This window comes from Fistularia commersonii, chromosome 20 (genome assembly GCF_037954325.1).
Source record: "Fistularia commersonii isolate RoL2024-O1a breed Wild chromosome 20, RoL_Fcom_v1.0, whole genome shotgun sequence".
NCBI lineage: Eukaryota > Metazoa > Chordata > Actinopteri > Syngnathiformes > Fistulariidae > Fistularia > Fistularia commersonii.
In genome coordinates this window covers 4,198,309-4,221,185 of record NC_141303.1, presented here as the reverse complement: position 1 = coordinate 4,221,185, position 22,877 = coordinate 4,198,309, and the positions used below count along the sequence as shown (strand labels likewise).

Below are 22,877 nucleotides of genomic sequence, written 5' to 3'. Positions count from 1 at the left end.
TGAAAGTCTTGCCTTGTTACATTCAATCTATATTACAGATATAGTTATTAATGAAAAAGGCTGTATTTAAAAAATGGTGCTAGTGACATTTATATACTTCTGCATAAATTACTAAAGTATGGTGCCTTAGCCCCTACTAACTATGTGAATTTAAGATAATATGTAAAATGGGTGAATATTTACTTAAATAACCAATATTAGTTAACTTTATCATCATAATCCTGGAACTTCGAGTTATTTCCCTTAGTATTTTGTACATTGTGGTTCTTGTGTCAAATGGGTATTTAAATACAAAAGCTATTTTTACAAAGTAAAATGCTACTACTACTTTGTCTTCTTCAGGATAAAGAAATCCAAAGAAGACAACAGCACAAAAACATAATAAATTAACGAGATAAATAGTCATCCATCGTGGTTTCGAAAAAAAAAAAAAAAAAAAAATCAGAATCACAAATAAAAACTATGAATGCTGAATGAATAATGAGTGATATAAATAGCAGGAAACTGGAGTTTCTTTAGTTGCTATGGAGGCATGAGATAAAACGAAAATGGTAGGAAAATTGCCATTTAAATACACACTCAAAATGTACAATCTATGCATGAACAACGTAACAAATATATAATCTCGCTCAAAAAAAACATTGTCAATTTCCAGAGTTCCCAGAAATAATACAACATATGTTTATATGAATGGAAACATAAACATCACATGAATATGTTGATATGATAATTGTCCCTCTCAATAACAGGCTTATCTGGCCAAAAATATCCTCACCTTGAGATTTGGCATTTATATAAATAAAAAAAAAAAAAAAAAATGTACATTAATTAATCCAATAAACAAGCAACTGAATGATAAAGAAAAATGGTCTGATGTTAATAGTTATGTTGTTATACGTTATGAATTTAACATTAGTGGTTAATTGGGATCCGCTAAAGTGAAATGCATTTAAAATATGCATCCACCTGGGAGTCGACTGACAGTTCTATTCCCCATCACATGCGCACAGCAATGAAATTATTTATAAATTAGGAAAAAAAAAAAAGTCTTCAACATCACCCATCACAGATTTCCCAAATAAGATGTGACCGTTTGAATCAGCCTCTTCCTCAGACGTCTGGCGCGCTTCCATTTGGCTGCACCTTCGTCCTCTTGTACCTGCATCGTTACACAAGCTGAGGTAAAGGGAAAACACTTCAGTGGCTGCAAACACACTCTGCATGCTCCAGGACAGAATTCTGATCCGCTCCGACACAAAGAAAAGCTTCTCCGCTTTTCATCCGCTCCTCGTTCGACAGCATAGGCTTTATTGATTCTGTCTAATGAGCATAATTCCACAAAAGGAGAAGGGGCAGGTGGAGGCTATGTTTGGCTCATCTCAGGTTACTTGAATTTGCTCAGAAATGTAAATTCAAGCTGTTGAATGAGAATAAAGAACCATTCACTTAGCAGAGCAGAGCTTACTTTATTTCAAGGTAAACTCATCTTTCAGCGTAACATAGGGGAGCTCCATTTTTAATATTTGAAATCTAAGATATTTAAGTCGTTTTGTGCCTATATTTCTTGCCCTCCAAATATCACTCTAAACTGAACCGGACCAGCCCTTCTCTGCTGTCGGATTGCGTAATGATCTTCTTATTGCATTCAAAGAAAAACCTTTTCATGTTTAAACAAAGCCCCCGCTGGTTTATGCAGGACAAATATGGATCAGGCTCTGACGCAAATCAGCTTTTATTGCGCAACTGAAAGCATAATGAGATCTTTGGGATCCCGGTCGGATGGTGCAGTTGTGAATTTGAAATGGCAAACAGTCCAACCTGGACCTTTGAAGCGTCTTTGTGTGTGCGTTTTTTAATGACTGCATCAGTAACAAAAGTGGAAATGATCTCATCCTCCTGCCACTATCTGCACTTGCGAAACAAAACTGGAGCCAGCAGGTATTTTCCTGTCGGTTTTAGTGTTTCTACAGTGTACGTATCTCATAACCTTGCATCGCTTATGTAACCAGACCATGAAATTAAACATTTAATTGTCTTGACAAAGGACACAGCAGGGGAAGTGATCCACTTTCTAAAAACAAATTTTGCCTGAAAAACACAATTTTTTTGTTGTTGTGGTTTTGCTATTCACAGTTGTTTTGATCCTTTTTACAGTGATTCCAAATCTCCGTCCACAAAACTCCAAGATAAACAAAAAAGATTGGAAAATATACATTAAATACAATTAAAATGTAAGGGTGCAGCGGTTACCGCTTCCGCCTGGCAGATAGAAGGTCTCTGGCAATCCTGGCAAGGGGTCTTTCTTTTTCGGAATCCGTTTGCAAGGACAAAAAGATTTTGACAAGAATGATAAGCAGTACAGACAATGAATGAATGAATCTGATCACGCTGCAGCATTTACCAGTTCGTGTTCAACTCTGAGAGAAAGTCTACAGGCAGCTCTGCCGGTGTTCCCAACTTGTGGTTCTCAGGAATTTTCAGAGGTACAAAATGTGCTGAATATTTGCCAAAACACCACTCTGAGTAAATGTGTCGCCGTGTATATATTTCCTGGCCGACTCAGGATCAGACCACTTCAGTCTCCTTCAAATCCCTGCAAACATATTTATCTGACGTTTCCCATGGAGACTGATGTCGAAATAAGCCTCCCCCCCCCCCCCCCATATCACTCCTAAAACCGTTTCCGTTTCGGTCCAACAAGGCTCAGTCAGATATTTCAAACATGCTCAGCCTTTGGACTGTTTAAAGCAGAATATGGAAATAAGTGATATTAGAGACAAGACAGTGGTTTTGCAGCAGTAATTAATCCAGCTACTGATCAGTGCTTATAGAATTTGATGTAATTTAATCACAAAACAAAAACAGGAAAGGACTGTTCTGCACAATCGCTACTTCTCAACTGTCCAATGTCATATTGTTTTAACTGTATTTATCTTGTCAAGCTCACTCTTCTGTGTTTTATTATTTAACCTCACTGTTACCAGTTCTTTAACTCTATAATTATGATATAAAACTCCTGGATGGCCTGGTTTAACAGTGACCCCTCCCCCATCATACTCTTTACTCTAAACATCTATTCAGACCCGTCTGAGTCTAATTAAAAAAAAAAAAAAAAATCTAATTCCTACTCTGTGTTACTGGAAATGATAAATGTTTTTATACCTCAGTTAGTTTATCCTTATCCTCAGGTGATATCCCTGTCTTTTTCTTGTAATATCTGATGCTGCATAATTTATCCGCCATTTACATTTATAATTTAGACATTTTGGAAACTTCAAACTTCACATTGGAACTATCGTTGATGCCCAGGGGGCCTCGTGCATTCTGATCTACTCTCATCTTTCCCTCCAAGTTCATTTCCATAGAAATTAAGACAAATATTTAACGTTGTATATGGCTGCGAGTGTACCTGGTGTTAATCTGGCCGATCATATAACCTATAGTGAAATTGCAAGTGATTTGTCCAATCAAAAGGTCTCGATATAAAATCATTTTAGTTGCTCGGATATTTTTCCAATTAGATTTAAGAAAATATTTTTTCCCCTGAAGGTTATTAGACACCTCGGCTGCTTCGCAAGACAGACAATGAAGCCGGTTAAATGTTCTGCCTCTGGTCAGGAGTTGAGAAATAGGACAAAATGTGTGTTTGGACCACCTGCTCACAATGGCCGCGGGGACGGTTGAAGCAATAACCGTGTTCACATTCAATAAACAGTCACCTAGTTACATGTCGGGATATTCAGCAGACGCTATCAGTTAATAAACCCACGCTTTGTTCAGTGCCGGAACACAGAATGGCGGAGACAGAAAATAATATTTGCAATCAGAAAATCAAAGACCTGTTCCATTAAACACACTGGACCGTGATACTGATACTTTGGTGTGAATGTGTGTTGTCATATAGAAGAGCTATCAAATGTTAGACACACACTTGGACGTCGGGTGGCTGGTGGTGTGTGTTGGTCGGGGGTGGGGAGGTATTTATTGAAAGCCCCATGAAAAGGCCTGAGAGGCTGTTTAACTTGCCTCCTCTGTATCTGATTAAACATGTCATGCCGAGTTGGAGGGAATCACTGACATCGCTATCTCATTGCTATTATTACTTTGATCGAAAAGATATGTATTTATGTTTATCCATCCCAAATGCAAATACTCCTTCGGAGACTAATTTCAAATTGAATCCCATCATCCTGCTTGGTACAATTTATTATGGAAGTCAAAATATTCCAAGTTATACCATAAGCACATATCTATCCCCAAACTACTAGAACCTCTAAGAGAAGATAAACTTTATTGATCCACATAGTGGAAATTTCTTTGTCACAGCATCGTGACATTATAATGTCAAAAAAAGGAAATAAATATGAATATAAATTTGAGTAAAAATCAAAATAGAAAGGTAGAAGACAGGATATAGCAAGACAAAATATACATGAATAAATAGATAGCAGATAAGTAGACAACAGCAACAACAACAGGGATGACAAGGAACATCAAGGACAGTGAGGTTGAAAAATGCACAACTAGAACTAAATAACAATATAAATGGAGTATCAAAAATAAATAGCATAGAATAAAATAACAAAAATAGGCAGGATATGTGCGGGCTGGGACAAACAAGGAGAGACAGAAGAGTTCGGACATGATGTGAATGGGTGAGGTGGTGAATGTGGAAGGGTAGTGAGATTGTGGAAGCTTGAAATGCTTTAATTTTACATATATATTTTATCTGACCATTTCAATATGAGTCAGTGTGTCATTTTAACAAAAAATACTGCATCTACCTGTGTGTATGTATGAATGAATGCATTATTGTTGTCGTTATCATCATCATCACTGATATCAAACCTCATCATCTTCAGCGTTATTGTTATTCCTATTGTCATTATTATCTGCGGTTGTTGCTGCTTTTGTTGTTTACTAGATATATGCATACATATATTCCAGGGGTGTCAAACTCATTTTCACCGAGTGCCACATCAGCATAATGGCTACCCTCAAAGGGCCACATGTAACAGTAAAAGTGTAAATGTAGCTAAATGCACACAAATGTAATGTAAAATAAATGTAACTACTTCTTAATGTTAAATAACTCAATGTCTGACATATGCTTTCTTGAAACAGCCGTCCATCTGCATCAACTTTTCTCTTCCTGGATATTTTTTAGGGATCATCTGTATTTCTCAATTCCACTTCTTGAACATCGCATTGATGTGGATACACTGCGATCTAACAAAGGAATGCCATCACTTTGCGGGTAACATGACATTACATTACATTACATTGCAGTCATTTAGCTTTTATCCAAAGCGACTTGCAAAAATTGCAATTCAATAACCGAAGATCCACAGCACCAGTAGTCGTTATTCAGAAGTCACCACTCTACCAAATAGCCATCTCAAAACCATATACAGTCCATACATACATTCATTTCTTCGTTTTTTTTTTTTTTTTTGGGGGGGGGGGGTAAGGGATCAGGAAGTTTAGCGTATGTTTGACTTATTCATTTTGAAACATTCTCGCAGGCCACATAAAACGATTTGACGGGCCAAATTTGGCCCGCGGACCTTGAGTTTGACATGCGTGATCTACACACATACATACATCCACAGACATATTTACACATACATACATATATAAATCATATATATATATGTAGAGAGAGACTCAAACACAAATATATACATGTATTTCGCTGAAATTTCCATATCTTTAATTTTTAAAAAGGAAAAAACGAGTGTGTGTTAACCTGTACACGCCCTACAACCTCCGTTGGTGCGTTCAGGTACGGTAGTATTTCTGGATGACGTCATTTCCGGCTTCCGTGTGCCTTTATAAAAGCAGGCGGCGTTTGCGCCGGGGGTTGTCGGCGGGAGGAGCGGAGAGGACGGAGGGTGCTGGCTCCCGCTGTTGCTCCCGGGCTTTTAGCTCTCCAGAAATTCAGAAAAAAAAACAAGTTTTTGCTCAGGATGCGTCCATAATCCGGCGTTTTTTTTTAGGAGGAGGGAAAATTAAGAATATCGCAACCTGCCCCCTCTTTCTGAGAGAAGCTTTGCAATTTCTCTGTTCCTGGAGAGCTTTTACCGTCTCCAAACATGATCGGGGAAGGATTATTAATCGTGGCAGTTTTGTCCAGCAGCGGTAAGAAAACACTTCTTTGACTTATTTTGACATTTCTAAGGGTTTCGGCTCGCCGATCCGAGGAGACTCGATCCTCCCGGCTTTCAGCACCAAGGACAGCGACCGTCCCTCCGGAGCGCTGCGGGCGGAGGAGCCGCTTCTTCTGCGCAATAAACGCGTCGGCCTTTTTTAATTTATTTATTTTTTTTATTTTATTTTTATTTTTTTGTAGTGCAAGGAAATCATTTCAGAGAAAGAAAAAAAAAAAAACTCCTATTCTTCTTCCTGCAGTTCTGTCATTGCCGGTGACTTCGGGTCAACTGGAGAATGACGACGTAGAGGTGAGTACTTTTTTTATTAAAATCCAATTTTTATGGTGTATTTTTGGCGCTTTTGACTCATTGAATAGATGAATCTTCCTCTCCCCTAAAGATCAGTGATGATCACATCCACTTTAATCCGAGCCGTTTAACTCGTTTGATGGACTTTCCCATCGGGATATCCCTGTTTTGGATTAAAATCAATATCTTTTCAGCCGCAGTGGAGAATGGATCAGTTAAATGAGGGGATCTGGATGAATGCAATCACCCGATTTACTGTTAAACGTTAATTCCTTTTTATTTTTTATGGTAAATCAATATGTCCTAGTCACTGACCTCGAGGATTTGTCAACTATTTATTTCTTTCACAATGTGTGTGTGTGTGTGTGTGTGTGTGGGGGGGGGGGGGGGTCTTTCCCAAAGATCAGCCATGCAGAGGCAGGATGCTTAGAAAAGGAGAGTCATCGGTCATGAGGGATTTGAAGCAGAACGCAATTTGAAAATCATCTCTGATTTCCAGAGTCACATCTTTGAATTGGATCTGCAGCGAGGACAAGAGGAGAAAAAAAAAAACATCTCCCAAAACAAACAGAAAGGAAGTTCCATTAGTGGAAATATTCTTTATTAATTATTAAAGGTTATGTTCTGGTTTAAAAACTGATTGTATCCTGCTCGGGCGAGCCTTACAGTGGTTGTTGATGTTTTCACCTGTGCAGGTGATGAAGTGCGTGGTTGAGGCGCTGGCAGAGGTGTTGTCGAGGCCGCACCCCGTGCCTGTCAGTGAGGAGTGTCTGCTGACACTGAGGACAGGTAAGGTAACGTGTTATTCCGTTATGAAAGAAAAAAAAAAAAAAATGTATATTTTGTAAATCACCTCATTTTGTTAGAAGTCCTGGAAATATTACAGGTGCATCACTCATCCCCGTCTTCGCACATAGCTTTTCGTCGGTCAGCATTTTTAATTTCTCTTAGCTATTTGGACCGATCGAGACCCGATAAGTATAAATAAAAAAAATAAAAAACAACAACACAATTATCAATTGACATAAAAATTATGGCGACATATGGAAACACCCTGGGTCAGATTTTCCATATCACGCTGAGGATAATCTTGATTTTTGATCCAGATTCTAGTTGATTCAGACCTGGTTCCACGACTGATATAGCGGGTCATAGCCGCCCGCTGGCGTCCTCCTGGTGACCTGACAGATCTTCTGGAAACCTCTCTGTTTTTCCTCTCCTGTCACCGGCAGGGAAACTGGGGGATAAATATCGTGGCCCTGACTTTCACTTTCCTTAAAGTACATGATCTCTTGCCACGAGTTCACTGATGATGTTGAGCTAAATCTGCTGTAAGATCCTGGTTGATGACGGTAAAGTGAGTCACCGTCTTGAATTAGAATATTGAATTTACACAGAATTGATATTAAGAAGGGCGGTACTGTGACACCCGCAACAAGCCTTGTGAGCAGGATAAGCGTTATAGAGAATAACAAATGATATTAAGTTTGCGCTGATTGTATTTGGGCGCTCTAAATGTGTTCGCAGTTTAGATGACCTGAAACATGCGGTCTCACCTCGATACGTTCCCAGAAATCAATCGTTAAGAAAAGCCTAGCGACACTTTTGAACCGCAATATTTGAGGAAACAGAATAACCTTTCACGACACAAAAATCCATAAAGCGCCCCAACCTTTCACAAAGTAAAAAAAAAAAAAAAAAAAAAAGAGACATTTTAGATGAAAACCATTTGTTGTGATTTCTCCAATGTGATTATTTTATGGCGGCGTGTCGGTGGATGTCACCGTAACCCTCTCCCAGAGACGCCGAGCAGGAGCTGTCAGACATTGTTTGTTCTTCTTCTCTCTGATCATCACGCTTCTTATTATCATCTGTCAGTTTTGCTGTCTTGTTCGAAGCATTCCCGCGGGTCACCCCGACACCGGATGCGGGCGTCTCGGCCGCAGAGCGTGATATATATATATATACACACACAACAGGTCACCGGCGCTTGGTGAAGACTTTTCACTTTCACGGCCGGTGAATTACCTTGATGCCGTCCTTGCTGTTAAAAAAAATCAATGGGGGCATTTGTTACCGATGAGCGATGTGAGAGGGGAAACAGAACACCACCCGAGGGAGGAAAGAAAAGAATCAGGAGAAGAGAGAGGAGTCTAAGTCGCGGAAAGAAAAGCCTCGATGAATGATGTTTGCTCAAATTGAATGGATAAAATGAAGCAGCTTTGAGATTTGGTCAGTTATTCTCTCTATATCCATTTGTTTTGTTGGGTGCTCAATGACAAGGGGAAAAAAAAGGAATATTGTGGCCGTTATGTTCATGTTGGATGTGAAAAACAGGTATTCTTACAAATAATGGAGAAAAGTGAGACGTCTTCTGAAGCTCATCTAAGTTTCTAATTAAAAATCAATAACAGAAAGAAAGAGCGACCAAGGAGCACGGGAGGGTCTGCTGGCGGTTTTGTGCTTTAGCACATATCGCCGTTTATGGGTCAGCAGAATGTCCAGATCTCACTGCTGCTGCAATTCACCACAAAGTGTCTCCGTGGGCCGAATGATTAATTGTTCACTTGCTATTGCAGTAAATTTCTGGGCAATTACCTCTGATGACCCATTGAAGCGTGCTGCTGAGTCCTTTTAAAAAGTGCAGAGCAAGAGACACGCACGTGTTCACTGCGGCAGCGTCGTCGGACTTTGTCTTTCTCGCTCAATGGGCCGTTTGCAAGCATCTCAGTGCCCTTGTTTATCTATGTGTATCTGCGTGTGTGTGTGTGTGTGTGGGTGGGTGGGTGCAGACGACAAGCTGGTCGCCATCCTTCGCCATCGCAACTTTTTGAAGGAGCTTCAGGAGATCGCCGCACAGGGTGAGTCGGAGATCTCTCTCCGCTATAGATGATAAGATCTCGAGTTCAGAAAAAGAATGAATTCCTCTTAACTCCAGGTGGTCTGGAGAGAGCGCAGCTGCAAGGAGGCACCGACACTCCGGAACACGTCACCCAAATACCTCCAAGCTCAGATGATATTGCCGGTCAGTTCCTTTTCGCTACCCAAACCTCTGTGAAGACGCGAATAAATATAGTTTGCTGCTGTTTCATGTCTTTGCACTGCTCAATACTTGCCTTTAAATTAGATTTTTCAAGAGGTTTCATGTCAACTGCCAGCACGTCTATCAAACTCAATTGAAACATGAAAAAGCAGCGAGTGAGTTAATACAACTATAAGAGTGGGAGTAACCGAAGATGGATGTAGATCATTATAACATCATCCATTAATAAAAAAATAAAATAAGAATGAATAAATAAAAAGCAACAGCTGTGAAAAGGATAGTTATGTGTTAATATTTCCCATTTGATGTTGGTGGAAGTGGCAAAAAAAAGGTAGCTCAGAGTAATTTCATTCATTTAAATGTAGTCCAATGGATTTGAGTTAAGAAATATGTTTCACCTTTGTGTCTGTAATCGTGCTCTGAAAGCAGTGGAGTGACAGTTTTACTGTTTGTTTCACAATAAACAAATATTGATAATATATAACTTCTCAGCCCATGATACCCAAGCTTATATAATTGTTTATAGACTCTAATTTTTTATGGAAAATTTTGATTGAGGTGTTTTAATGCTTTGCTTGACCTAAAAATGTTTGATAAGGAGTCTCCTTTTTTTTTTTTTTTTCGGAATAAAAGCCCCAAACTCATGGATGAAAGAAAAGAAGCATAGATAAATAAAATAGGATTAACATTTTGGAATTTAAAATTCGCCTAAAAATAATCATTCTTCATCAAACAATTCTAATACTCAGATGACCACAGGGAATAAATGTAAACAAAATCGGTCCAATTTTTTCACTATTTTAAGCAATAACACAAACATATACGCGCACATTCAATGTCCTCATCACATCTTTGACCTTCTTTTTTTCCTCATTGAAAAATCAATCTCGTCTAGCAAACTGAATTTGCCATCATCTCGTTTTCAGATCGATCCATGTTGGAGGCTTTAGGAGGCCCCGGCGAACGATCCATCCTGACCCAGGAAAGGAAGAGGAATCGGGATGAAGGGAATGAGCAGGAAGAGAATCAGAGAGACGGAGAGTCACAGCGGGACAAAGACGCCCGTGGAGATACTGAAGCGAAAAGGGAGAGCGGCGAGATTTCGGAAAGTCGTGCCTCTGAGTCTGTGGATAGCTGGCTTCGGGGCAGGGATGAAGAAAGCGACGGGGAAGAGCAGCGTGAAGCGAAGCGGATAAACAAAAAGATGGAGGACATAATGAAGGGTAAGACTGCAGACATTACTCCATTACTTATGGCTTTTGTTTATCATTTCACTCAGGATACATAAACAAACCGGATGACGCGCATATTCATAATTATATATATATATAGCCGCTCAGATTTATTTTCACTAAAATAATAAAAGGCGTAAAGGAGAGCGGCGGTGTAAATGAAACCTCCTGCCACCGCGGGCCTGGCTGATTGATGGAAGTGCTTCCATATTCGTGATGAAATCCAGGCCCCGCAGGGAAGCGAGGCCGGCCCTCTGACAGCACGCCATCGGATCTGATTACATATCTTCACGTCCCGGAATTCAAATGAGCCGCTGTGCACAGCTGGAACGATCTAGGATACGATCCTTATAAGAACGTAGACGGTAGAACACAAAGGTATAGGTAGACCCGTTTTCCTCTCCGCCACGTCGAAGCCGAGCTTCAGCCAAGTTGGTCGCTTTCTGCCACCGCGCTTAATTCCCATAAAGCACGTCCATCAGTGCTAATGGAAAACCTGCCAGTTGGCAAGACGTATTTCATTACGAGAAGTGGATTCTTGCTGATGGGCGAAGGTGGTTGACTAATATTCTTATGCTCTCAGGTGCAGGAGCTAATGAAAAGAGGGGCGCAAGCAAAAACAAATCAAAGGAGAAGAAATTCCACCGCGAAGGTGATGAATCTGCAATCTTTTCACGCAACCAAGAGGATGACGAGGGCGAAGTGAAAAGAGGGAGTTCGGAGAGCCCGAAGCGCTGGACTAAGAGAGCCAAAGGCTTGTTGTTGAAGAAGAAAGCTGTTGCCCAGGAGGGAAAGTCGCCAGAGCAGCCCAGCCATTCGAAGGAGGTCACTGAGGAGGATCTTCTCCAAAACAAAAGAAACATACAGAGGAGCCCGGAGGAGAAAGAGCTGCACATGATCGCTCAAAGGGCTCCAGAGGAGAGGAGGGTGTCTGAGGAGGAGGGAAGTGCCGGACGAAAATCGGAGGTTTGCTGTACTTCCCTTTTATTTCCAAACTTTATTAGCACTTAGCAGCTCTGGGGAATGGAGATGTGGGCAGAGATGTTCGGATCTCCATTCATATCATGCTGGTGTCAGAGCTTGGTTAGCTTAGCTTAGCACAAAGCTGAAATAAACAGCGCGGCCTTTTTAAAAAGCCAGGCGAGAAATTTTAAAAAACGAGAAGTTTATCGGCTGCTTACCGGAGACAAATCCGCAATACGGGCTTTTTAAAGTTCTATTTTATTTTTTCTATTTGAGTGTCTCCGCTGACTCAGGTCAAAGGAAATCAGATTTTGCAAGAATGGAAGAAATTATCCTTGGCCCGACTTTAAACACAAGCTTTCAGTCTAGCCAGACATCTATTGCGGTTTTGTAGCGAAAGTTAAAGATACGAACTGACATCTGATTTTGGACACACACAAAAAAAAAAAATCTTTTTTCAATCCTTGAATTTTCACAGGCAGAATACTGCCACTCGCTGGCGTGTTCGATCACTTCCTCTCACCGAGTCGAAAAAGAATTCTGGAATTACATTTCACTGGAAAAATAATTTCACCAGCGACAGAAGAACGTTATCAGTCAGTTATAATCCTCAACTCCAAATGATTAATGCTATCTCATACATTGCTGATGACTTTTAATCTGAATATCTCACAGTTCTCAGTGATTACTTGTCAAAATCAATCCTAAGCTGCCCTCTTTGCTATTTGTCTTCAAATGCAACTATTTTGATTATAACTAGACTTGAAGACCACGAGCCGTTTAAGACTAAATTCCATTTTCCAGGTGAAGGAAGAATGTGGAAATAGTTCCAGTGCTGTTGCACACGAACGCTAAAAGATGATTTCTGTTTCTCCGTTTTTTTTGCTGTTTTTTTTTTCCTTTCATTGTGTCTGCAGGAGCCAGAGATTGAAAGTCTGGCAGCCATCGAATCAGAGCTTGAAAACGTTGCCCAGAAACTCCACGAGCTGCGGCGAGGCTGAGACAGAGAAAGAGAAAGAGAAAGAGAGAGAGAAAGAGAGAGAGTGAAAGAGAGAGAGAGAGAGAGAGAGAGAGAGAGCTTGGTCTGTGGTTGACATTATGATCTTCCTCGCCCTCCTCCGCTTCCCAGCTGCCTGGTTGCTACAGATAGAGAGCATGAACATGTGAAGATTTTATCTTTTTCTATTTTTCTGGAGGATGCCACACTTCTGTGGCGTCCTTCCCTCCTGACATTGTTATTCACGCGGTTTAAAAACACTAGATTTCACCCACCAGGATCCTAAATTGACCATTTTACACAAACCTAGTGCAAGGCTCCTGCAGAAATATCTCTCTCAGCGAAGAATGATAATTTAGTTTCTTTGATTTTTCACCGACAATCATTTGTGTATACACATCTCAGCTGCTTTGCAAATTATTTTAACGGTGATTTATGGGAAATTTAGGCAGATCAGGTCAACACACGCTCATGAAGTGAGTGGAATTCTCACTTATTGCAAAGCTAAGGGAGAAAGAGGTCGTAGCTGCTTACTTATTCTAATAGAGCTAAATTATAAAATCAGTGAACATTTTAATGAAATAAAGGCTGGACGAAACTTATATGAGAATAGTAGTAGACGGAATGATTTCTTTGCAAACCTGTTTTGGTAAATAATTTTAATGCCTCTCAAATCAGATAGATATTTGCATACTAGGGTCAATGCAATAAAGTCAGCGTGTCAGCACACTCACACACGCGTAGGTGTCTTAATGACTTTCTCAACAGGGATTTTTTTTTTTTTTATTATTTTATCTAAAATCTAGGACGCTGGAAAAAACAAATGTCTGAAACATATACTCGCTCATGCAAACGTTATTGGTATTTATATCTCTTTGATTAAATTAAGTTGTTTTCCACCACGCTACCACAGTGAAGGTTAATTTAATGGTTTACTGTATCATGCACATTTAATCTTTTTTTTTTTTTTACGACTCCTTTTTCGCGCACTTTGAGGCCGCGGTCATTAATATGAATATTAATCGAATGCACGATGTTTATGGCTGTAGAAAATATACAGCCTTTACCATCCTTGTGTTCCACGGGCTGCTTACAGGCTCGCCGCATTCCTTTGGCATCGAATTCGCACCTATCGGAAAGCGTTAGCGTTGAACTGAATCAAACTGTTTGACGTCTGCCCAAGGAGGGAATTTTAAAATCAATTAAAGAGGGGGATATTGGAAATATAAATTGCAAAAAAGCATTTTTTTTTTTTTGGTCATTTTTATGATCTTTTTCTGGCCAAGCTTACTTCCTAAGTTCTCATATTACAACCGAAAACAAGGTTTTCCTCAAAAAAAAAAAAAAAAAAAAAAAAAAAAAAGACTTCATTTTTTCCAAAAAATATCCATGTAACTTATTAGGCCACATTTTGCTTGAGAAAACTTTCAAACTTGAGCTTGGTGTCGGCAAACACAGAGCGCCATCTGCAGGAGTGGGGGTGGGTGTATTGACATTTGGGGGCAGGGGATTCAATAGAGTTTTGTGTCCTCTCAGCAGGCCCGTCTTTTATTAATTTAATCTTAAAGGACTTACATCACCGAACAGAATCTCCTCAGCGAGAATGAAGTCCCGTCCGCTCGTGGTGGAGGTGCTGCCCCGTCACCTCAGCGAAGCGTGTGATGATAAACAGTCACTCCTGCTGTATGGAGATCTTATGGTTGTAGGTTGGGACTTTTCCTCTGCAGCCGCGCTGCAGCCGGAATACACCCTGGAGCCAGCTTTATTCACCGGGATGAATTTTGTTCGTGACATCTTTGATGCTTGTCGATCCTCCGCATTTTTTCTTATTCTGATAAAAGACAGGGATAAAGCATTGACGTCATTTAATAATAACTCAGTTTATCAAACAAAACAAAAGGCAAATTAAATAGCTGGGGTCGCTACTCGGGTTGACAGAAACAATAATAAAGGAGCATTATTATGAGATTAGGAAGAGAAATGCTACTAAAGATATAAAAATAAACCAATTTTTTTCACATTGGATAAACATGTGAAATGATGTGAAAAAAGCTCAAATGTCTAAAAAGATCTATGAAAAGATGACTTTTTCATTCTCGCATCACATAAAAACATACACTAATTTACTCACTCACTGACTTACTCACACAACCATTCACTCTCTCCTTCCTTTAGTGTAAATTATATTAGGTGGAACACAAGATAATCCGGAGTCATAAAAGTGAAGGGACAATGGAATATCTGTGTTCCCTCCATGAATTAATTCCTTTGGATTTTGGCCACGGGTAAGCAGCTGAAGAAAATTGTAAAACAAATATTTTTAAAAGAAGCAAATGTCAACGTTGTCAAAAATAACAGATAAAGTGATGCCGCGTCTTCCCGTAAACAGATGGTGGATATTTTAGTCATGAGCTCGCAGTGTAGAATACATTAACACATTCCTTCATTGTGCCAAAACCGCTTGCAATCCCTCGCAAAACTTCCTCCGTCTTCTGCAAAAATACCAAAACACAGAGTTTGAACACACATCGGAACTTTCTGACTCATTTTGAAGCGACCACTTTGACAAAAACATCCAATTATTAGATAACTGCCTGCATAATAACGATTACTTTTTACATTAGTGTTAGGAGTTATTATAATGTCCACTTTTGGCGAAGCAGATGTTTTCAGAACTCAGATTTGTGACTGAACTCTACATTGCAGGGTGCATATTTTTGCATGGATATAGTTCAGCGTGCAATATCCTGAATACTACTTGTTTCTATGGTGACAGAATGATGAACTGGAACTGGTCTTTGTTGCAGTGAGCAGGATTAACCTGAATGGAGACAGAAAGAAAAGATATATAGAAAATGTGATATTTCCCTCCAGGTAAAGAGACTGTATAAGTGAGAGAGAGTGTTATGGTCGCCTCATAAAGTTCCCTGGAATACCTACGCAAACACACACAAACACACCGAGAGTTCGGGGCGCCGCAAATCCCCGGTCGTTGAACTAAATTGGGAGTGATTAGGAATGAAAATTGAGCGATTACATAAGATGGAATATGCGTAACATAAAAGGTGGAAAGAATAACTCAGTGGATACGAGAGCGGTTTGACAGGGCCACAAAATAACACAGAAGGGAATAAAACAGAAAGAGAAACAAAAAGGAGGATTCAGGGATCAGTAGAAGAGACAGAACTGGGGTGATATTAATATTTCCTACCAGTGGATTCTGAGAACTACTTTTCAGGACACTGATTACACTTTTTTTTTAAATCATCCTATTTGTACATTGTTTATTCCTTGATGATATTACAGTTGTTTCACGCCAAAACAATAAAAAATGGAAATACCGCACTAACAGTAATGTTTATGTGATGCAAAAACATTATTATGCAGAAAAGCATGGTTTCTTTCCTTCAAGCAAGAAAATCAAAACAAAAGGAATACTAGAGTTAGTGTGTATCCACTGTTATTTCACATCTCTCACCCCTGAGCAATGTACGAAAACACGGATCCATATATATATGGGCTACTTGCGATTCAAAATAATCAATTGTGCAAAAATAAATCTGCTATCATTCCTACAGTGAGAGCAGTTGGCTCGACGAAAAAAGGATAAAAACAATAGACCGAAAGGCGACGACAGATTGTAACTTCACCACAAGAAAAGCCAATTTACAGAGTTACCGTTCACCAACAAACAGCTAAACAGGACTCAGAACAAAAGAGCAGAAATGTTATTACAGAGTTGTTACACGAAGAGAAGATCACGCTTCAGGTTCACGGAGGTTGTTGAGACTGTGGCGTATTTGTTTTTGTATTTTTGGATACCAAGAGAAACTGGAAAATATGAACCTTACCAAAAAGGAAAAGGTCACCAGATGGCGACATCAGCCCGCCAGCGCTATTTGCTCCTGGAGCTTTTCAATTTGTGCTGCACGCTGGTTGTTAACATTTACATTTCTCGACCAAGTTTTTATATTTTCCGTGTTATTAAGACTCATCAGCTGCGGAAAGAGACATCCTGTTTTTTTGGGTCGTTCGTCCATCCCTCTCTAATTATCCCATATCTCAGGAGTATAATTTTCTGGAGACATGGTTGTATTTTGCACAGACTCAAGGATGAACTGACGGTGAAAAGAACATTGTGACCTTATGAAACACTTCTATGGCCATACCTCAAGAATTAATGATCTCATGACAAAATCCAATGCAACCCAGTAGGGCAAAACAATTATGTGATCACTTCTAATATCTGAAATGGCAAAGGTCAACCGGACATAATAATGATCTGCGGAAACACTCTCCTGCTCATTGCACGGATGTAAACGTGATTGCCAGGTTAACAGAGCAAAGTGTGGAGGGGAATCATTCAAAAAGGGCCAGAGTGCAAAACTGCTAATGAAAATAAGATACTGAGATTCAGCATATAAAAAGAAATAACAGATATCATTTGCCACCCACTGTACTGAATCATCATTATCAACATTGAAACAATTGTATTTTTTTAGAAGCGAATAAAACTCATAATGATGCTGAGCGCCCCAGGGAATCAGGAAAGGGAATTTCTTTATATTGTGCTTTTCACACATGGAAAGTCTGAAGTGCTTTATTTTAAACCTAGACTTAAAAGTAGTGCCAGAGGATGCACGTGGAATACAGGAATAACTGGAGAAAGAGGACAAGCCTGACATTCCAACAACAGCAAAGATGTAAGGTATTGTTAAATATTTCTTTGAATATAGAGCAATGCTGAGTTTAATTAAAATTATTGTCGTCTGATTGTTTTGGGCATTTCATAAAATTACAATATATCTTTAATGAAAGGTTGCTACTAATATGCATTGATGCTAGTATTGCTGTGCCAAGTACTGTTTCCTTGTCTAAAAATAACTGTCTTTTGTTGCCTGAAGAAAAACAATAGTTTCACCAGAATCGAAGGAACAAGAACTTATCAATGTGTAAAAGGCTGATCATGAAATCCAAATTGATGATTTGGAGGTAGATGTTATGATCAATTTTTTCCACATTTTTGGTTTTTGTACATCTATATGTATATATGTATATATATAAGAATAAGAATAACAACTTTTTCATCCCGAAGGAAAATTGTTGTGCCAGAGTTTCAAGTAAAACATAACAGTAATAAATAATAGTAGGACACTGTATAAACAGTAAAAAAAAAAAAAAAAAAAAAAAAATGTATCTATCTATCTATATATATATACATTTACATTTATGTTGTTGTTATTACTGTTGTACAAGTGACTGTGAGCTTCCCTTTTTAGACATGATTATTTTTTTTTCAGGTTTCAGTTATTTGCACCAATCAAATGTGTCTGAAACTGCAGAAGTAAACATGTTTATGTAGTTACTGTAACCTGTAGGTCACATTCCTTTTAAATCTGCTCAGGGCATCCGCTTAAATATGACATGTTTTGGAACAAAGAGGGTTTTAACCAAAGTTCAAGCTGTTTTTTTAATACCAGAATAAAAGACAGAAGGATTCGTGTTTGTATAAAAAAATATAACATTTTATTTCCAGCTACAACAAGAAACATGTAACATTTGTCACACTTCTCAATAAAATAGTAAAAAATACAGTTGACAAAAAATACACTATTGATACCTTGAAGCATGGAACACATTTGGCTTTTAAATTAACTTAAACTGTACATTTATATACACAATTTACACATCCACAATAAAATAGGAATGAAATTACAATTCCAGTCTTTTCTTTCTATTTTTATACAAAATACACTATAGACACTTGGTTTCCTTTTTCGGACCTGAATCAGTAATCGTCGAAATGTCTTTTTTTTTTTTTTTTTCTCTATTTTTCTCAGTGCCATTGCAAAGCAGACTGTTTCAGATCGAACCCCAAACACAGCGTGCTGCCTCTTCCTCTTCCTCATCCTCACGCCGGACGGAAACTCTGACCTTTCCTCCACTCTGTGAGCGGTTAACAGCGTCGACACGGAGACAAGGCTGACATTCAGGGCCTGTTGCTAACAGATGCATACACTCATACGCACACACGCACACACAAGGACACCTTCAGACCTGTTTGGACAGGGGAACACTAGCCTGCTGTGGTCTGCCGTGCTCCTGCAACAGCTGCTTAGAGTTTGCAGATCTGGTTCTGGGTCTGAGGGTGGGGGGGGGAGTTATTACACACCTCATTTAGAGAGGACGTCAAAGTTTAGATAAGGTATAGAAATGCATACAGTAAAATGGACGGGTGGGGGAAAGGTATCTCGGGTAGAGAGAAAGGAGGGTGGGTAGGGGTGGAAACCTGACAGTGGGTTTGTCAAAATAGAAGTTTTAGTGCAGGAATCTCTTAGGCTTGCTATGCAACCCTTTGTTTGATCTCTATGTGGCCGATCTCCACCGGCCGTACAAAATACACGGACACTTAGGTGTCCGGACTACTTTTACAACGAAAAAAATGTAAAGATAAAAACAAGGAAAAATATATATACTAAGCTGCAAAAATGAGATGGAGTTCTGTTTGTTTTTCAAGTCATCAGCTCTGATCGTCCTTCAGCCGCTCACGCCATATCTCCCATCATCTTCTTATAATACATGGACTCGAAGATGTCGTTTTCCCCAGGACAGTTATGGTGGCAGGCGCAGGACTTGATGAACATCATGTATTTCTTCATGACTTGTCCGTCCGGGCACTTGAACTCCATGGGCAGGGTGGTGGTCCTGTGGGGTGTGCAGCAGCGACCGTCCAGGCAAACACCACAGAACTTGGGCCTGTAGGATTTGGTGGTGGTGCAGCCAGATATTTCAAACTTCATGGGTTTGGAGAGTCTGGGAGTGCGAATGCACTTTTTCCCTTTCTGTTGCACGGAGACAAAGAGACAGCGAGTTTAGGAAAACACTCTTGAGCGATCTTAAGTTTGCATAGTGCGTCTGTTTCGTTGTAACGGCGCTCACCTTGATGCTCTGCTCCAGCTGGGATTCGCAGGGTCGCACCATACACAGCCTCGTCTGTTTTTCCAGGCGGCACTCGCGGTTGTCGTTGGTGACCCTGGTGGAGATCCCGAGGCCGCACGTCTTGGAGCAGGCGCTCCACTCGGTCGTCTGAACCAGGCAGTTCTCCCTGATCATGGAGGGATCCGGACCGTAGGTCTCCTCCTGTCTGTACGCTTTAAAAAAAAAAAACGGGTGAAACACCGGATTAGAACGATCATTCATTGTGGAGCGATTGGTATGGCGACCGAAAAGCAAACGTAACTTACCGGGTAAGACAGATCCCATGAAGCTGTTGGTGTAAGGGCTATCGCACACCCACTCCTCGCAGCACTTCCCCGGCACCTTAACTCGTCTCGGCATGGGGCAGTCAGGGCTGGGCAGCCTCACGTCCATGGAGCAAAGAGGGACACAGCCCACGGCTCCATCCAAGCAGGTACACTGATACTTGCAGCTGCTCTGGAAGCTCTCTCCGCTCTTGTACACCATGCCTCCAAACACACAGGTCGCTCCCTCTCTCGCTGTTGTGAAAAAAAAAAACGGGCAAAAAGGGAAAACGTCGCGATTTAGTCCGTTGCTGTTTTAAAGACGGGTATCTTCACGGCAAATGAGCGAAATAGAAACGTTCGGGCGCGGCAGTTCGTCGTCTCACCTGTGCACACCCCGATGCGTCTGTTGATGGGGGCTCCGAAGTCACAGTAGAGGCCTTTGTGCGGGTCGCACAGGTCCCTCTCAGTGCAGAGCTCCCCCATCTGTTTGGCACACACCCTGCAGCAGCCGCAGCCGTCCAGGACCAGGCTCACTCCCGGGGGGCACTGGGGAGGAGCAGAGGGGCACGAGCACTGGCCGTTGCACTCCTGAGCGACAGCCTGAGCACAGAACACACAGAGACACGTGCTCGGTTACATATAAACTCAAAAAAAAAAAAAAAAAACTGCATTATGGATCGACAATGTAGCGTCTTTCAAGTATTTAGTTTTCATTTGAAAAGTTAAGCCCACTCACCATGTATGAGGACAGGATGCACAAGAAAGGAAGCAAAATCATTTTCTTCATTCCAGCAGACATGCTTCGGCGTTTCAAGAGGTTAGGATTCTTCTTTCAGCCTCGTTGAGAAAATCTTCCCTTAGTCTCAGGAGTTTGAGCCGGAGAAACCTTCAGTGATCAAGTCGATCTCTTGTCTCGTCGTGGAGTTTCTCCGTCGTCGTCGCTCCGGTCACACTCTTTCTTCCTTCTTTTCTTTCTCGGTGAAAGCTAAAGTTTAGCTTCGGTAGTGGAGTTGATCTGAGTTCTGACTGGAGAGCCGAGCTGCATTTATAGTCGCCGGCCCTCGTTGCACGTCACTGGGGGCTGAATGGAGAGCCAGCCCTGGACAAACATGGACATACTTGGCATTCTTTCCTCGCTACCTGACCCCCACTCCAGACATCCCACATTCCTGCTGTCTGAAGGAAAGGCTCTGCTGCTCGGGCCAAACAACACTGTCTCTCTCACAGAGGCTTTCATCTGGAATGGGAGGTTAAGTCTGGTTAGAAGCCTGGGACCCCACACTGGGAATTCCTGAAGCCTGACTTCACAAACAGACAGCCTATAAATATTAATTTAAAAAAAAAAAAAAAAAGCAAGGCATGGCTCAAGAGTGACTGTACAATTTATTTTACATGGGAAGAAAAACTGGAAATAATGGAATAAACCTGATCATCAGCTTTGTATTCAAAGACGCAAAAACAGCGTGTAGCTTTGTATATGAACGGTGAGCGGTTTGGAAAGGAAAAACTTATCGGACTCGCCAGCGTGCGCCGGATTATCATCGAGGTGCTCGTTCCGGCGCAGACATTTGGCCACTGTTGTTGTCTTGTAACTTTGTCTTCTGCACTCGTGTGGCTCCGTCTGGGACGCTGCACTTGCATATTTGTGCAATGACATTAGTGCCCCAGTTGCAGCTTTTACTACAGCACACCTAAAATGAAGAGGTTGCAATTAGCATAAGAAATTATCATATCTTTTTATGCATGATTGGTAAGTCGGATGATCGGCATCCGTCGTATACATATATATATACTGCTCAAAAAAATAAAGGGAACACTTGAACAACACAATGTAACTCCAAGTCAATCACACTTCTGTGAAATCACAGTGTCCACTCAGGAAGCAACACAGATTCATTTTGACTTGTTTTAAGGACATTACATCAAAGTTGGATCAGTTTGTTTTTACACTTTAATTTTGAGTGTGATTCCTAATCAGACCTCCATGGGTTGATACAATTGATTTCCATTGATCATTTTGTGTGATTTTGTTGCCAGCACATTCAACTGTGTAAAGAGCAAAGTATTTCACAAGAATATTTCATTCATTTAGATCTAGGATGTGCTTTTTAAGTGTTCCCTTTATTTTTTTGAGCAGTGTATATAGATAGATACACAACAGATAGATAGATATACATCTACATGTCCATGCACCTGGATGTTTGCCATTTTGGAAAAAAAAAGAATGGTCTGGAGCAGGAACTGACTCTGAGATAAAATGTTTTCATCGCTGGTGAGGGTCCAGCTGGATGTGTGACACATTACGTAACCGCCTAGCGATTTTCATTTGATTCTCGCTGACTGATAGATCAGGCATTGGAAACGCTATAAAGTCGACCCTTTGTTCAAAAAATATGAGTTTCTAAGTCCCATAAACTCAGATGACATCATGAAGGCTATACTTCTTAAACTTTAAAACGATCCCTCCGGAGCCACAGAGAAAAAAAGCCAGTAGGTTTGTATCTTTTCTCTTTTATGATTACGCCGGACACAAGTCGGGACTTTTTTTTTTAAATCGTCCGATAGAAATATTTTTGGTAGTCGGTATTGTTGAAGTTTTCTTTGGTGAAGGTACAGGCTGCACCGTGAAAGTGTGCTGCACAGCAAATATGTGATGGGAATACAGGCTACATGTTCTCTGGTTGCTCACCTGTCTAATGAGGTTTAGTCTAACTTGAAAGGCCAGGTGTGCCCCGTCCCTGGCCAGGCTTATTTTACTACATCAAACCCCAAAGTGGAGGATTGCAGGAAAGAGGCTAGACAGAGGTTTGTGTATTTTTTTGGAAAAGGGATCACACACCAGGCCAGACTCTTATGAAAGGCAGCCCTGCTCCTTCTCCAGCCAGCGAATCGGAAATGAAAAACTCCCAGAGAAACCTGGTGCAGAAGGAATGTGCG

General features: G+C 40.5%; 2 protein-coding genes across 3 annotated transcripts; one reads left to right on the top strand and one right to left on the bottom strand.

Annotated features, from left to right (window-relative positions):
* Positions 1 to 5,851: 5,851 nt before the first annotated feature.
* chga (chromogranin A) lies at positions 5,852 to 13,429 on the top strand. Its single transcript, XM_086166892.1, has 8 exons — positions 5,852 to 6,141; positions 6,412 to 6,461; positions 7,157 to 7,250; positions 9,254 to 9,322; positions 9,400 to 9,486; positions 10,431 to 10,727; positions 11,320 to 11,702; positions 12,617 to 13,429. The coding sequence occupies exons 1-8, from the start codon at positions 6,096 to 6,098 to the stop codon at positions 12,698 to 12,700; spliced, it is 1,110 nt and encodes a 369-aa protein (XP_086023018.1). The 5' UTR covers positions 5,852 to 6,095; the 3' UTR covers positions 12,701 to 13,429.
* Positions 13,430 to 18,199: 4,770 nt separating this feature from the next.
* ccn2a (cellular communication network factor 2a) lies at positions 18,200 to 20,957 on the bottom strand. 2 transcript variants are annotated; one of them, XM_086167228.1, is made up of 5 exons: positions 20,677 to 20,957; positions 20,324 to 20,540; positions 19,941 to 20,192; positions 19,636 to 19,847; positions 18,200 to 19,538 (listed from the first exon to the last, which is right to left on the bottom strand). In XM_086167228.1, exons 1-5 carry the CDS (start codon positions 20,737 to 20,739, stop codon positions 19,242 to 19,244), a joined length of 1,041 nt encoding a protein of 346 aa, XP_086023354.1. In that variant the 5' UTR covers positions 20,740 to 20,957; the 3' UTR covers positions 18,200 to 19,241. The 2 variants fall into 2 exon arrangements, with proteins under 2 accessions (XP_086023354.1, XP_086023353.1); XM_086167227.1 differs by having other exon boundaries at positions 19,636 to 20,192; positions 20,677 to 20,882.
* Between the last annotated feature and the right edge of the window lie 1,920 nt (positions 20,958 to 22,877).